Below are 16,242 nucleotides of genomic sequence, written 5' to 3' on the forward strand. Positions count from 1 at the left end.
TAAAAATTATTTTCATGATTTAAAATTAATTATAACCTATGTTTGATAAAACTGATATAAATCTATCTGTATTTTATTAAAAAATTTAGTATTTTAATAAAGAAAAATTAACTTTAATATAATTTAAATATAGAAGAATTTAATGATACAACAACATTCAGCATCACTAAAATTCAAATTCAATTTTAAATTAAATTGAAAAAATTCTTTCGCAAATTTACAAATTATATAACTTTTATAAATAAATTTATATTTAATATAAAATTAAAATACTATTTTAAAAATAAATAATTATCATAATTTTTAATTATATTCTATAAAACTAGTAAATGTCCTTTTAAGAGAACTATCTCATAAGATTGAAGAAATATTTTAGTTACAAATAACATGAACTTACTAAATTAAATTCAATAACTGCTGTTATTTTTCTTAAATTGTTACAATAACAAACTAAATTCAATAGAAATTTGTGTAAATAGTTACCTGCGGATTCATGGCTTTCATTTTATCCCAATAGTATCCGCCTTCCTGTAACGAATCCCATAAATGAACCATTCCCCACGTTGGACCTCCCAACCCTGCAAAACTGAAATTCTTCAGTCGTTTCAACCGCTCCCATCCCTCTCCCAATTCCTTCAGTTTGTTACAAGTTGATAGTCTGAACTCCTCAAGGCATGCCATTGCTCCCTCCTCCAATTGCGGGAACACTTCCAATTGCGTAAAGTAATTAATTTCGAGGAAGCGGAGGCGTGGAAACCCTCCAGACTTTACAAATGCTTTTGGCAATTCTCTGCACCTGTGATTCCCATACAAAATCAAGCTCACTAGATTGGGCATTCTTTGAAACTCCGGAAAGTCACTATATTCACAGTCAAATAAGTTCAGCTCCCTCAGATTTACCAAATCAGATATCCAACCTGGCACTGCAAAGCTCTCTAATCTGAGACTTTCCACATGTTTCATTGCTCTCATTTTTTCCAGAAACTGCGGAAGCTTTGTTCCATCAGCAATATAAGATTTGATTTCGAAGCGATACAACTTAACCAGCTGGGCAAGGATACCAGCTTCCATCCTCGTCAACTCCATCTCATGGTTAACTGATAACCATAGTTCCTGAAGCTGAGTAATTTTGGCCAAATCCTCTAACCTCAAGAATTCATCCTCTTCCATGGAGAGCGCCAACATATCTGATCGCAGTATTCTTAAAGAGGCTAGCTTTGATATTCCCCTTGGCATGTGATAAACATCCTGACATTCTATATACTGAAGACATTTGAGTTCACCTATCCATACTGGTAATGATCTGCATCCATTAGGCATAGCAAGAAACAAGAGACTTTTCAGATGTCTTACACACTCTGGTACTTCCCTTATCCCTGTACCCCTTAAATTTAAGACCTTCAGAAGTACTATCTTTCCAATGGACTCAGGCAATGCATAGATGCCTGTAGAGCTCAAATCCAGAACACGTAGTCCTCTAATAACACTAAAAAAGCTTTCCGAAATGCTGCTAATCTCATTATTCTGAGATAGAGAGAGCGTTCGGAGATAAGCAGAACGACTCTCTGAAATGTCGTTAGGATTTATATCTTTCTTGGCTAGTAAAATCCGACACCAGGCAGAGGCAGCACTTGGATGTGTAGCGGCTTCTTCAATAGAAAAAGCACATTTTTTTTCTCTGGATATGTGTATGGCCAGGTCATGCAATAAATCATGAATTTTACAATGTTTGGTTAACCTTTTAGTATGACCAATATAAGTAAATTTACTGAACTCTAGGCCTTCTGATAGTTGAACCAGACACAGCTGGACAAGTTGATCTAACCAATCCCACGCCGTATCGCACTGCCCCTCTCCTTTTGGGATGAATCCCTCCCCAATCCATAGATATACCAGGTATTCAGGGTCTATCTCCTCATCCTAAGGGAAGAATGAAAGATAAGCAAAACAGGGTTTAAGATGTTGTGGCAAGGAATCGTAACTCAATTTTAATATATCCATCACAGGGTCATGGCCACCAAAGGGAACAGCTGGCGTTTTTAGCTGATCGCGCTTGAACTCCCACTTGCTGAGGCGTGTGGTGTTGGCGAGAGACGCTGCTGTTGTTTTGATAGCAAGTGGCAAATTTCCACATTGCTTTACAATCTCACGACCCACCTCTTCCAAGTCCGATGGCGCACTATTTTCTTCACAATCGGGAAATGCGTAGAAACAAAACAGCTTCCAACTGTCTTCATCTGACAAAATTCTCATCTCATAAACATGAGCTTTTGAATTTTGAGCAACCTCCTTATTCCTTGTGGTCACTACAACTTTACAATCTCTATCAGCTGGCAGACCAAGTTTATACAAGAGATCATCTTCTGTGGACAGCGTCCACAGATCATCGAGCACTATAAGAGATCTTTTCCCTTTCAGATGCTCATGGATCAATTCAGCTGCTCTCTCCTCAGTTATGGCGCCTCCCACAATTTTACTTTCTAAACCAATGTTGGAGGCTATATCATGTTGCAAATTCTTGACAGAATAAGATCTGGAAATAGAGAGCCAAATAGAATTTTCAAACCTGGATTTCGCCTTGTTGTAGACATGTTGGAGAAGAAATGTCTTCCCCGAGCCGCCCATACCAACGACGGCTACAACTAGAACCTGTGGGTCTTGTAGCAACATGAGGATGTCTTCAACTTTGGAATCTATCCCCACTGGATGTGAATCTCTGGGCGGAAGACTCGATTTCTTGAACTGTGCTGATGTACTTGTTGACGCTGCTGAGTCTGCACGAAGACATAGCTGATTTTTTGCAGATTCCACATATCTTGGGAAGCGCTTAGATGTGTTTCCAACTACTTGTTGCACAGCCGAGGCAATTTTTATACACAGCTTCTCCACATTACTGCCAATTTTACGCGAATGAGAATTCAAAAGTGTTCAAAATCAATATGGAGATTGTAAGAAGAAGGAAAAATAAAAACACAGATTCATAACGGATTCAAAGGAAACAACGGAAACAAAATACTAAAAACAAAATGACAAAAATAAGCTATGGCTTACTCATTAGATGTGCTGAATTCGTAACCAGAGATGACTGAAGAAGACCGGAGGGCTGCTTTCCAATCGTTAAGCGTCTCGTTGCTGAATCTGCCCTTTTCCTCATGCTCAGCGAATGCATCCTTATAAACTCCCTTGTGAGGGTAGCGAAGGTCATAAGGCTTGACATCACAAAATACAGGAATAAACAGAGCCTTGGTTTTCAACATGTCAACCAGCTCATTTAGACACCACGAGGACTCCGCATATCGTGGTGAGAAGATGGCGATTTGCACTTTAGAAGAGTATATGGCATTTTGTATAGCAGAGGGAATTGAATCTCCCAATTGTAATTCTTCTTCATCAAGAAATGTCCAAAATCCATTTTCCTCGAGTGAATCGTAAAGTGCAAAAGCTATAGTTTGTTTCACGTCAGGGCCTCTGTGGTTGATGAATGCATCATATAGCTTTTTTGATGAGGAGGAAGACTCCATGAGTGCATCTTGTAATTTTTCAGATGAGGAGGAAGACGCCATGAAATCAAGTGCCAAAGATGGATGGAAAATATGACTAATAATGTAGTCTCTACTGGATTTGAGAGAACTAAAGAAAATTTGAAAGCTTTAAAGACGGAGTGATGACTGTGTTCCGAGTGATTCGACACAATGGCTTTCGCGTTTTTTTTAGGTTGAAATAAATAATCTTATTGCTGAAAAGAAAATTACCAATAAGAACAGTTCCAGCAAGTTGCTGTATACAAAACTGTAATGATTCAATAGGCCACCTCAGAATACTTTTTTCCAGAATTTGACTTGACTTTGCTACAGCCAAAGCATTCAACATGAACAGGTTTCTGCCCTTCCACACTGCTTCCACTTTAAAAAAGAAACTTTCATATTCGACACAATGGCTTTCGCGTTAATAATTCATGTTTATCTTAAGACTTCAAGGACCACCGAAATATTATATGGAATAATTTGATGGCCTCTTTCACAATCATAGAAGAATAAAGTTCAAAGATGAGAAGTAGAAAATATGAAGTGGTCTCGTTTACACTTTCGGCAAATTAGATGCGTTGTTGTCCACTCAAAATATTGATGTGATGCATCTCCCACTATTTTTCAACATTTACTCCCTTCAATTCAATGTCCACGTTCACTTCAAATATATTTCTCTCCCTCTCTTTTGCACGGAATTTAATTAATTTTTCGTGAGAATGTTTACCTAGTGGCTTTGGAATTTTAGTGAGAATTTTCGAAGGCATAATTTGTCTCCGTGATAGATCCTTGTTTTTGGTTTTGGGGTCTTGTTGTTTTATGGTTGTGCTTGATTTTGTTGATGTTCTTTTTGTTCTCATTTCTTCTTTGTGAGCTAGTGTTGCTCTACCCTTGTTTCTTCTTCATGTGATTTTTATGGATGAGGAGTCTTCTCTTTTAGAGGTGGGGATATTTGTTGTGTCCTTGGATTGGGTTTGTCTCCTTCTACTATTTTCTTCCTCTTTTGTAGGTCCTATTGAGGTGGTGGTATTCCCTATGGAGGTGGTAACATATCATGGGAAGAGGTTAGAAGTTGTGCTTGGTAGGATGATCTTATCTTTGGTCACTTGGATGTTGTGAAGGTTCGAGTGTGGTTTCTTTGTTTGGTGGTTTCTTCCTCCTTTGCCCCTTTTTTTGTTAGTTCCTCTTCTATTGAGGTGGAAAGGACCTTTTTTGGTGGGCTGGAGTACTTCTATTTGGTGGTTGGTTGCTTGGGCTTTTGGGAGGTTCACTTTTGGGTTCTTCCCCTGCACTCTCTTTTGTGGTGGGGGTTTCTTGTTTGGGTGAGGTGCTTTTCTTTATTGGTGAGGTGTGGTCATATTGTTTGGGGGCCTCTATTGCTCTCTTTTTGATGGTTATGGGAGTCATTTCAAAACCCTCAGTGTTGGTTTAGGGAGCCTACTTAATCCCCTTGTTATTGCCCTTCATCTTGGCTCTTGTCTTTTGGGAGGTTCTAGTGCTTTTTATTTCTTGGAAGGTTATGGGAGTCTTTTCAAAACCCATTACTCCAAGGAATTTTTATGTAATATCATTATGTTACTGGCAATGAAAATTATTGGAGCCTTGTCAAAACCCATGTATTAGATTATGGGGGCCTTCCAAAATACATTGTTGATGTGTATTTAACATCTCTTGTTTGTTGTCTTAGCCCATTTGGGTGTTCTGGCCAAATCTTTGATGCCTGGTTTATGATGTGTGACTACTGGTTGGCTACTAATAGTCTTCGATACATCTTTTAATACCATTTTGTTCTTGGGTTCTAGATTTCCACTAAGTCTAGAGGGTTTTAGGTCCCTTCAAAACTTATTGTACAATATTTTGGTTCCCCTCAAAACCCGTTTGACCACTAATCAAAAACTCTCATAACATAACATAAATTATAAAAAGACATAAACATATCACTTTATGTCAGTAGTCTAAGTCTTTATGGCACTTTTAAACAACATTACATTCTTTCTTTGTAGCTACTAGATTTGCAATTTGATTTGTCAAATTTTCTAGTCCACCTTTAAAATTCTTCTTTGACACACACCATAGTTATCAAAGTGAGAAGAAATCTAGAGAAATATATAAGATTAAAGTCCTATAAGTATAGTTTCCTAGTAAAAGTTATGATTGGAATAAATTACTATACATTTGATTTTCTATATTCCTTAAAACAACATGTCTAATAACATTTTAGATATCAAATTATTATCTAAATCCATAAAAAAATAACACTTTATTCCACACCAAATGTTAATTAAAAAAATTATTTATAAATATTTAAACTAAAATTCCACTATTTCTTAATAGAATCTAGCAATAATAAAACATATATCGCATATTTTCATTTTATTAGAAAAGGGAAATTTGATTGTTCACACAATTATATATTTCAACCTATCCCCAATAATATTCAATGTAGAAGCTTCTAAGAAAAATGTTGTGCATGCAAATCAACTTTATTTCTCTCTAAGTTTGCATTTCTATTTTTTATTTAGGCACGGATTTAGAGGCATAAAAGAGAGGAGACATAGATAAATTTTCTTTAATGAAATGTGAGGGATGTGATACAAATATAGTCATAGTTGTCTTTGAGGAAATTACATGAAACAAAAGTACAAAATTTCATAGTAAGATTTAATGGCACTAACGATTATACCCAGATAAGAAACTATTCTAACTTTTTGTTTAACCAAAATGTTCACTAATGACTTATGGAGGATAATTATTGAAAATGTTAATGTTTAAAAAAATAATAGTCCAAGAAAATATGTGGTTGTACATAATATTCAATGTGTACCACAAATTGTCATAACAAGAAAAAGATTGTTAGAACAACCTTTTTTTAAAACAAAACAACATTTCACACTTGCACAACAACATGCACACAAATTTTGTGTCAAATAAATAACACAAGGGAAAAAACAAACATGAATGACATCATTATTTTTACAAGCAATATGGCACTAAAAATATATTTACCAATCGCAAGAGTAAACTTCCATGATACATCTATGATAGGGGAATGAAACCTAAATGATGATCAAGTACTAACCCATGCACACATTCTCTCATAAACACAATAATACAGTAGGATGAGGGAAGCATTTGTGTTAAATCCACACCAAGGAACACTTGCAAATTATACACCAGCATGGAAATGATGGAAATAATAGAAAAAATAGGAGATGACACTAGAGCATACTTTAGTGACGAATATTTGCCAATGGCCAATATTTCATGTCGATGACCTGGAAAATGGAAAATATATTGTATTGATCAGAGGTGGCCATGTAACCCGGACTTTATAAATATATGTTAAATGCACAACCCAATCACCCATTGTTTTATATAATTAATTCTATCTCTATCAAGATTTTTTCAATAGAGTCTACATTTTCCACACGCTAAATTCAATATTTTCGCCTACACTTTCCAAGGTTGTCATAATAGATGCTCATAATTCACCAATAGCCATATAAAGATTTATTGGCCAGGAGGACCCGATTCGCCTGGCATTGTGCGGAAGCGTGTCTCAATTCACCCCAATTTTTGCCAACTCTAATATAATTTCCAATTAATTAGACAACCCATAATCACCTCAAAAATTACATAAGACATGTTATAATTAAGCGTGATTCACCAAATATTTATATAAAATTCGCACTGAAATGACCAAATAAGGATTGGTATAAATACAATCAAAGATCATATTTATCTCTACACAATTTGGTTGGCTCAAATCTCTCAATTCAGATCACTAACGAAGTTTTAGACTAGGAAAAACCATTTCTGCTGACTGCATTGGCGAGTGCTAGTGACTTAAAGGTAACTGATCATATTTTTGAAGTGTTATAATATTATTCTGAATTCATCTCTATCTGTTTGCATTATTGAGTTTATTTTGTAATCAAAATAGGGGTCTAGCTTTAGTTATCAATTTTAACTAAACATGCTCTTTTCTAGAGCCGATTCTTCCCTGTCCTCATTCTTCTCCTCCTCACTCCCTCTCACACTTAGGCTTCAAGAGACGAGGGGGCAAATGTAGGCAGCCAGGGAAAGACCATTTGTAGCTGTAGATTGCTTTTGAAAATCCCTTTAGTTACCTCCTCCAATTTGAAAGTCCCTTTAGCTACAAAGCAATATATTGTGCTGCTATAAAGACAAACTTCTTGAAATATTTTTCACCTGGTGTCATTAAACCTATATCTTATGGACACACATGGAACATCTACATATGGGAATTCCATTTCTGATACTGTTCTTGAACAAGTGTAGAGGGAAATATTTATAATGCTCCTTGATCAACTCAACTATTTCCAATTTATGAAAAACCTCAATGCTCTAAATTTAGAAGTTCTAAATATTCCTTTTCACCTTTTTCCCTTTCCAAAGAATCAGAACTCTCTATGTTGGTATGCAACTCTTCGTGCCACCTAATGAAAGGATCAAAACTCATCAATTTGCTATAATCATTTAATTAGCAATTCGATATTTTCTTCAAGAACAAGCTAACATCTATACCCATGAAACTCTTCATTAAAATGACAAGCATAAAGTCCTCTAATAGGAGGAGTGTTTTCTATGTGAAAAGAGTGCTTAGAATCTAAGATGAAGATTTCATATGTGCTAAAAAGTATGTTTCTAATTCTAATGGATATGCACTACACTTTCTATATGGGTTATTTTCCAAAAAAATCTGAAAGATGTGCCTTAATTATTCTACATTCAATTGGACTTTGATTTTGATGTATTTCTTAAACAAAATAAATTGAACTTTGATTTTGATGTATTTCTGAAACAGATCTCAGAGTCGAATATGAGATCAAGAATGCAAACCCAAGCAGCAGATAATTTCATAATAGTGAGTCACTTGAGCATTAATGCCTAGCATTAACACAACTTCATGTGTAGTTGCACAAATTATTCTTATAGATCCATTACATTATTCCAAACTTATAGTTACTTGCAAACAGAATGTAATTCATTCCTTGAAGGAAATCCACATTCACACTACATAGTCAAACATTGACAATGAAATTTCCAAGACAAATCAAAATATCCTTAATATTATGATTCACCATTCATGTAATATCTAAAAGTAAAAATGAAGACAATGTTAGCAAAAACAATAAATATAGTAGTCTATTCATGAACTAATTAAAAAACTACTAAAAGAAAGTGTACATTCTTTCACTATGAAACCATCCTACACACTAGACAGGACAAAGGCCTGTTTCTAGTTCTACTCTCCCCGGAGGAGAGAAAATTAGAGAATCCTTCTATACGACCTTGATATTCCTTTTACAATCGTATGGAATGCAACAAGCTACCTGCCTTTTACATGATTGTGTAACATGTATTGCAATGTCGTAAAACCTCCAGTCTAATCTTCATGAAATTTTTGGTTTAGAGACACATAAATCTTCCAAGAATGTGAACTACCTTACGAGTCATGCCACTATTGAACATTTGTGGTTATTGATGCAAATAATACTAGGATACAATATTCTCATTGCATTTCTTGTTAGGGGAAAACTTTGAGAGTTTTGATCAAGCAGGGATGCTTGACTCCAAAACCGCATCTCCTGTGTCTTCACCCAACTTTTGCTTTGCATTCTACCCATTATAAGGGGGACATGGCAGTTGCTAAAGAGATCACAATTATTTGAAACTACAACCAAAGCCTGCAATTGCACTCGAGCCTTTTAATATCCCTCTAGTTATCTTTGGCTATTTTAATAACCCTCTAGATACAAGGTAAGTCAGCAATTTTCTTTACTTCATGGCATTTGTAAACCTTCAGCCATATATCCTTATGCTAGAATTCAGCTGCACCTTCTATGCACTTAATTTTAAAATCTCTGCAAGCAAAACAACACTTCCTAAAAACTTATCTCTAGAAAATTTCTATCTTCTACATTCTAAAATGCAACATGTGAATGATATAACTTCTATCTTCTACATTCTGAAATGCAAAATGCAAATAATGACCCTATTTCTCGATTTGTGAAGTGGCGATAATTGACTTTCAGGTCTATACTTTGGATTATTTCATATACTATATTAATCTGTGTGAGATGTACTTTTCTCTCATTTCACAAGAAAGCTTTCATTCCAATAGCCCTGACACCTGTACATGACTCACAAACCTCAACACAGATTAATACTGGTAGATTCTCATTGAATATTAAATATGTCTTATCCTCTGTATTTTTCTTCTTCTAACACACGTAGTGTTTTGAGTTTTCTATGCAAAATAATAGCAAAGAATCCTCGATAAAGATTTCATGTGTGCCAAAAAGCGGTTTTCAAAAAGATCTCATACGGATATGTAGGACACTTATAGCTAAGATGTGATGTCTTTGCTATATTAGTTTTTTTCTCCAATTAGTAATGGAAGATTAACCTTAATTATTCTATAATTTTTATGTGATTGAAAAACATTCGTCAATATAATTATTATTTTCCCCCAAAAATAATGAATGATTCGCCTTAATTTTTCTACATTTTTCATGCAATATGAACAAAATCGCCAATGTAATTATTTATTTTTCCCCAAAATAATGAAATATCCGCCTTAATTTTTCAAAAAATTTCATGCAAAAGCAAAATATTTGCCAATAAAATTAATATTTTTTCCCAAAAAGAATGAAAAATTCGTCTTAATTTTTGTACAATTCTTATGCAAGTGAGAAAAATTTTCCAACGAAATTTAATATTTTGCCCCTATTAAAAAAAATTCGCCAAAAAAATTAGATTTTCTCCCAAAATATTGAAAGATTTGCCAGGATTTTACACCTTTACCTGAGGGGGGGAGTTTCTTAAAGTTATCCCTGGATGACACCCTTTGACTAGATGACCCAATCATTAATTTTTAAAATAAAGAGTAGGAAAATGTTAACAAGCACCTCTAATCCAATTAAGAACATCTTTAACAACATATTAAAACTAGGAAAAGCGTAAATAGAAGGCTTCCCTAGTAGGAAGTACAAGCTCTCCACCAATTGGAAAGTTGGTAGGTCACTTCCAAGCAATAACATGCTTGCTAACATGAATGAGTACCATAAATATTAAGATATGACACATGTCAAAAAAATGATAGCATGGGAAGACTCTCAAGTTCAAGAGGGATAACTTTTGTATATAATGTTTTCCTAAAAATAGTTAGAAGAACAAATAATGAAATGATTGAGATTGGAACTAGATAACACTAGCACTTGGGAATAAAAATAACACATGTTCATAGGCTTGCATGTCTAGCACTAGAGTATTATTTTGTCATTGGAGTCCCAACCAAGCATTGTAATCCTTCCAATGTTGTAGTCCAAATTATAGTGCTAATTTTTTGACAAGCTAGAAAAAAAAATAGATTTGATCCCTTTGATAATCAAAACACACAAAAAATACAAGAAATAGAACATGAAAAAATGATAGACCCCAAAGTAGCAAAGATATTACAGAACTAAGAAGGTCCTAAACGCATGATCTTTCCTCAAAATAGCCCCTAAGCAAATAAATTTCAAGGGTTGGAAATACCACAACAGGCTCCTATATGAGGTAAATGACAAAAGTGGTGAAGGCCACCATAAGTACTTGAAGAACATTAAACAACCCCTCAATGAGGCAATTATCATTAACACAATAAGAACACAAAATAAAAACTTAAAACTTCCAACGAATGAATAAAAATCTTTTCTAACTCAATGTTTAAAAATGAGAAGTTGTCGAGAAAAAGAAGTGGCCTCGTTTACAGTTTGGGCAATTTGGATGCTGTGGTCCACTCTAAATATCGCTTTAGTACGCCTTTAGCTTTTCACATTTATTCCCTTCAATGTCTGCATAGCTTCAAGTGGCAGTTGTCTATGCAGCAAATCAAAAAGCACTGACAGGAATTTCTTTACATTTACTAAATATTTAAAATCAGAATACATTATAATTTGATTTTTAATATGATATAGTATTATACGATTTTTTTAAGAATTTTAAAGTTAAACATGAAAGTGGGAATTGCTTTAGAAACACTGTGATGGTTCAAATAATTGATAAAAAATAGCGTTTGAATTGAATAGTATTTATCATGGAAGCTTAATTCAATGTTATACGTGTGATTAAGAAAAAATATTAATTAGACTTTATTAAGAGTTTATTTCGTTCTAGATAATTCATGATATATCTTTTTCAGTCCATCACAATTCACTTTTTTTTCTGGGTCATGGTGTTTAATATTAATCAATTCATTTTTTTTTTCAATTATTTGTCTTTGCTCAATAAATACTATTTTTTTTTGTTAAAACAAAGTTTTAAAGGGCCTTCAAAATTTAAAATCTACATTATCTAAATTATTAATATTTTCAATGGTAAATTTTGTATCTTAAGTAGAATCATGATGCAAAAATATTGTTTTTACTTCTTATATATATGAAAAATTTGATTATAAAGGTAAAAAGGAATGAGAAACAACTAATTGAATAAGGCAAATAGCTAGGAACTAGTAATATAATTATTAATAAGGATAACACCTATACTTTAAAGGTAGTAACACTAGTAACAATGGTTCCAAAAGAAGAACAATAACAAATATTTAAATGTATTAGCACATCAAAATGGCATAGAACATACATATAAAAACAAAAAATATAACTCTAATGTTGAAATAATCTTACCCTAAATTGAGAGAATACGAGAAGTAGCAATTATCGATACTATAATAAAGACAAAAATTTCTTGTTTAAGGAAAGATCCTAAAAATAATCAAGAAAATGAGCAAATGAAAGGATTATATTTGGAAAAATAGACTTGGCTACACTAAAATACTCTAAACATAAATAACCAAATTTGTCACACATTGAAAAAGTGGAACTAGTACACCATAAAAAGTTGATCCCTACATTAAAGAACATCTTCTTACATAATTTATCAACTCTCATTTAATATGATAAACCTTGTAAAGAGACATAAACATGTTATCCTATCTAAGTAAAACAAAATTATGATATTGTTTAAAAATATTGAACTCTTACTTTGTAGCTACTAGATTTGCAATTTGATTTGTCAAATTTGATAGTCCACCTTTAAATTCTTCTTTGACACACACTATAGTTATACAAATGAGAAGCAATCTAGAAAAATACATAAGAGTAAAGCCCTAGAGTAATTTTTTCCTAGTAAAATTTATGATTGGAGAAAACTACTATACATTTGATTTTTCATATTTCTTAAAATGAAATTTCTAATAAAATTTTATATCAAATTATAATGGAAATCCATACAAAATAAGGCTTATTTCCACATCAAGTATTATTAAAAAAAATAGTAGATAAATATTTAAAATAACATTCCACAATTTCTTAAGAGAAGAACAATATCAAAATGTATGTTTCATATTTCCATTTGATTGGAAAGGGGGACATTTGGTTGTTTGCACCAATATATATTTCATCCTATTCCCAACAAGTAATTTACAATATAGAATCTTCCAAGAAAAAAAGTTGTGAATGAGCATCAACTTTATATCTCCAAATTTGCATTTCTATTTTTATTTATGCATGGGTTTGGAGGCATAAAATAAATGAAACATAGATTAATTTTCTCTAATGGAATGTGGGGAATTGATACTAAAATGGTCATGGTTTGTCTTTGAAGAAATTACATGAAACAAGAATTCACAATTTCATATTAATATTTAATGGCTTATGCTATAAACATTAAAACCTGATCCATTATCAACTAGTGTATGTCCTATCCTAGTATCAATGATGAGCACAATGATAGTGAGACTTGCTCTGTATTGATTTTGAACTTCCAAAAGGGCAACTCATGTTGTTAAAACATAATATCCAACTTAATCACATTCATACACTATAACAAGGCTACTACATTATTGAATTTTATAGAAGGTTGAACAACCATCTTTTGCAAATCCTATTGGAGCACCCTATGGCATGCAAGAAAAGTTTGAATCAACTCCAAGAGAGATATCTTAGCTAGAGTAGCATGAAGTTTCTTAATAAGATCATACTCTTTTCCAATGTGTCAAGTGAGAGAAGGTGCGGAAGGAAGAATGGGTTGCATTCAAAAGGAACAAATTGGATAGGATTATGTTTTTTATTACTTGAAGAGTTATAAATGTGAGAAATTATGTGATAACTAGGTTATTCTGACACATGTTGATTCATTCTATTCTTTTAAATGATTTGTTTTGCAAATTTTAATAAATAATTATGCTAATTCTAGTTTGATTCTTACCACCTTTAATAAAAATCACTATTTTATTTTGAGGTTGAGGGGCATTGAGTCAAAGGTGAACAAAAATATTAGGCTTTCAAGTTCATGCTTATAACTAGTAACATTTATTGTGTTGATTAAATTTTGGCAAAAGGTTGGTTTAGGAGATGTAGAGGATGACTCAATAAAGATGAAGTCATTAAGGGCTTCATCTAATATATAAAAATAAGCACTACTAAATGGCTCATAAAAGACATGAAGTCTTCTAAAAAGAGATCCAACATGATCAAATGTCTTAGTTTTTTAAAGATAGGATTTGTTTTTGTTTTTTAAGGTTTTGGTTTTCTAATCTAAGAAAAGAAAAATTGTTCAAAATAATGCCTTTGAATGATCTAATCTAATGAAACAAAGAACTTAAATCACCTTAAACAACTAAAAAGACACATACGGCTCTAACATGACAATTATGATAATTAGTTGACAAGGAGAAGTAGAGAGTGGAGGAAGAGGAAACAATAGAGCTATGGTTTCTAGTGAGGATGAAGATGAAGATGAGGATGAGGTAGATGTGGGTATCTTATAGTAAGATGACTTCATTGGCTATAGAATGCTCTTTGTCGATAGGATCTAAATCTTTTGTAGGCATCTAGCCCTTTTTGTTGTCTCCAGTGAGAATTTTTATATCCCCTACCCTCTGTGCATAGGGGTGGATGGCCTAGGTGGGTATTATGTTTATTTCCACTTGGTGATTGTTCCCCTAGTTAGTGCTAAGGATGGAATTTGTGGGGCATCTAGCTAGTGTGCAAGGGGTGTTGGGGGTTTTTTATTACAATGCACCTGCATTCCTTTCTACCTACCTTTGTCGCTTTTGCGGGTCCGCTAGAGTTTTTAGGCACTATTTATGGGTGGGGTTATTTTCTATGCTTCATTCAAGCAAAGTTTTATCTGCGTCCCCTTATCATGACTATATTTTTTTGTGGGGGTAGTGCGTTGGGGTTTTGTCTCTGGCTTAGAATTGGGCGACCTCTAGTGTGATGTTGTATTTTCTACCTCCTCTTGTTTGAGGCAGTTGGTGGATGTTAGTTAGCCCCTCTATGGGGTACTGAGGAAGAAGATATGTTTAAGCACAAGTATATTAGGTAAGGATAACATTAGGTAACCCAAGTGTATCACATAACGTAAACACATTTTTAAATTTTTTTCTCTTCATAATCATATCCCTTTCTCCCTCTCCCTATCTCTCCCACTATCTATCGTAATCTCTCCATTTTTACCTAATACTACATCTCCCCCTCTATTTCTATCTCTATCTTTTATATCTATCTATGTCTCAATTTCATTCTCTATCTCTCCTTCTCTCTTTCTTTGTAGGTTTCTCTCTACATCCCTCTCTACGTATCACTCTCGTTGTATTTACCTATATCTCCCTCTTTCTCTATCTCTTTATATGTGGGTTTCTGTCCCTCTTCCTCTATGTTTATATTATATATATCTCCCTCTATATTTTTATATATCTCTTTGACTAACTACTTATGTCTTTCCCCCTCTCCTTCCTCACTCTATCCCTTCCACCTTCCCTTCCATCTCCAGTTATATCTCTTTCTATCTCTCTCACTATTTCTTTATGTTCTTCTTACTTTCATTCTTTATGTTCTTTACCTTTCTCTCTCCCTCTCTCTCCTCTTCCTCTCCCTCTAACTCTCTTTCTCTCCCTATCCCTCACTCTCACACATTTTCTTTGTATTTATTTTACTCCTCTCCCTCTCTTAGTTACTCTCCCCTACTATATCTATTTCTCCAACTTTTGTCATCCTTACCATGAAAATTATTTCAGATATTCCTATACATGAAAAATCATTATATTTCTTCATATATTCCTATTTCCCACCCCATTACATCCTCTATCTCTTAAACCAATCATAATCATAGAAGTGCAATCATTCTATTAGCCCCTAACCATCTTTTTTCACTTTTATTTACACCACCTTATATTTTCAATAATGAAAACCATGGACCAAGGTTAGAAAAGAATGGGGGAAAATGGCTAAAAGACAAGACAATGATGGATTTAATGATGTTGAGGATACAACAAAAAATGATCTTGATATATATTATGTCATAATTATCAAACATATTAGGAATTATTTTTAATCATTTTCGCCTTTCATGATCTCATCCTCATTATAGGACTCAAAATTTAAACCAAAAAGATCAACAAAGTTTAAAAATTATGGACATTTCCCAACTTGGCTAGATATTTATAGAGCTTAACTTGGTTCTTTAAAATGGTGTGAAGGTGTTCAACCACAAAATCTATATGCACATTGGTGATATCTTAAAGATTGTTAATATCTTCATGAAGCATGTATCAATAAGATACCATTAAGAGCATGGAAATTACCTAATGTTGAAGACATTTGTCTACCTATGATTAACTAGGATAAAAAAATCTTTCCTGATAGTTTTA

The 16,242-nt window shown here is 33.5% G+C and overlaps 1 protein-coding gene across 1 annotated transcript in view; it reads right to left on the reverse strand.

Annotated features, from left to right (window-relative positions):
* Positions 1-3,965, reverse strand: part of LOC131074370 (disease resistance RPP13-like protein 4) — a 77,649-nt gene extending 73,684 nt beyond the window's left edge. The window contains exon 1 of the mRNA XM_059218206.1: positions 3,052-3,965. Within this exon, the coding sequence (XP_059074189.1) occupies positions 3,052-3,563 (512 nt within the window). The 5' untranslated portion in view covers positions 3,564-3,965. The remainder of the gene's footprint in view (positions 1-3,051) is intronic.
* Positions 3,966-16,242: the final 12,277 nt, after the last annotated feature.

Source organism: Cryptomeria japonica, chromosome 3 (genome assembly GCF_030272615.1).
Source record: "Cryptomeria japonica chromosome 3, Sugi_1.0, whole genome shotgun sequence".
Classification (NCBI taxonomy): Eukaryota; Viridiplantae; Streptophyta; class Pinopsida; order Cupressales; family Cupressaceae; genus Cryptomeria; species Cryptomeria japonica.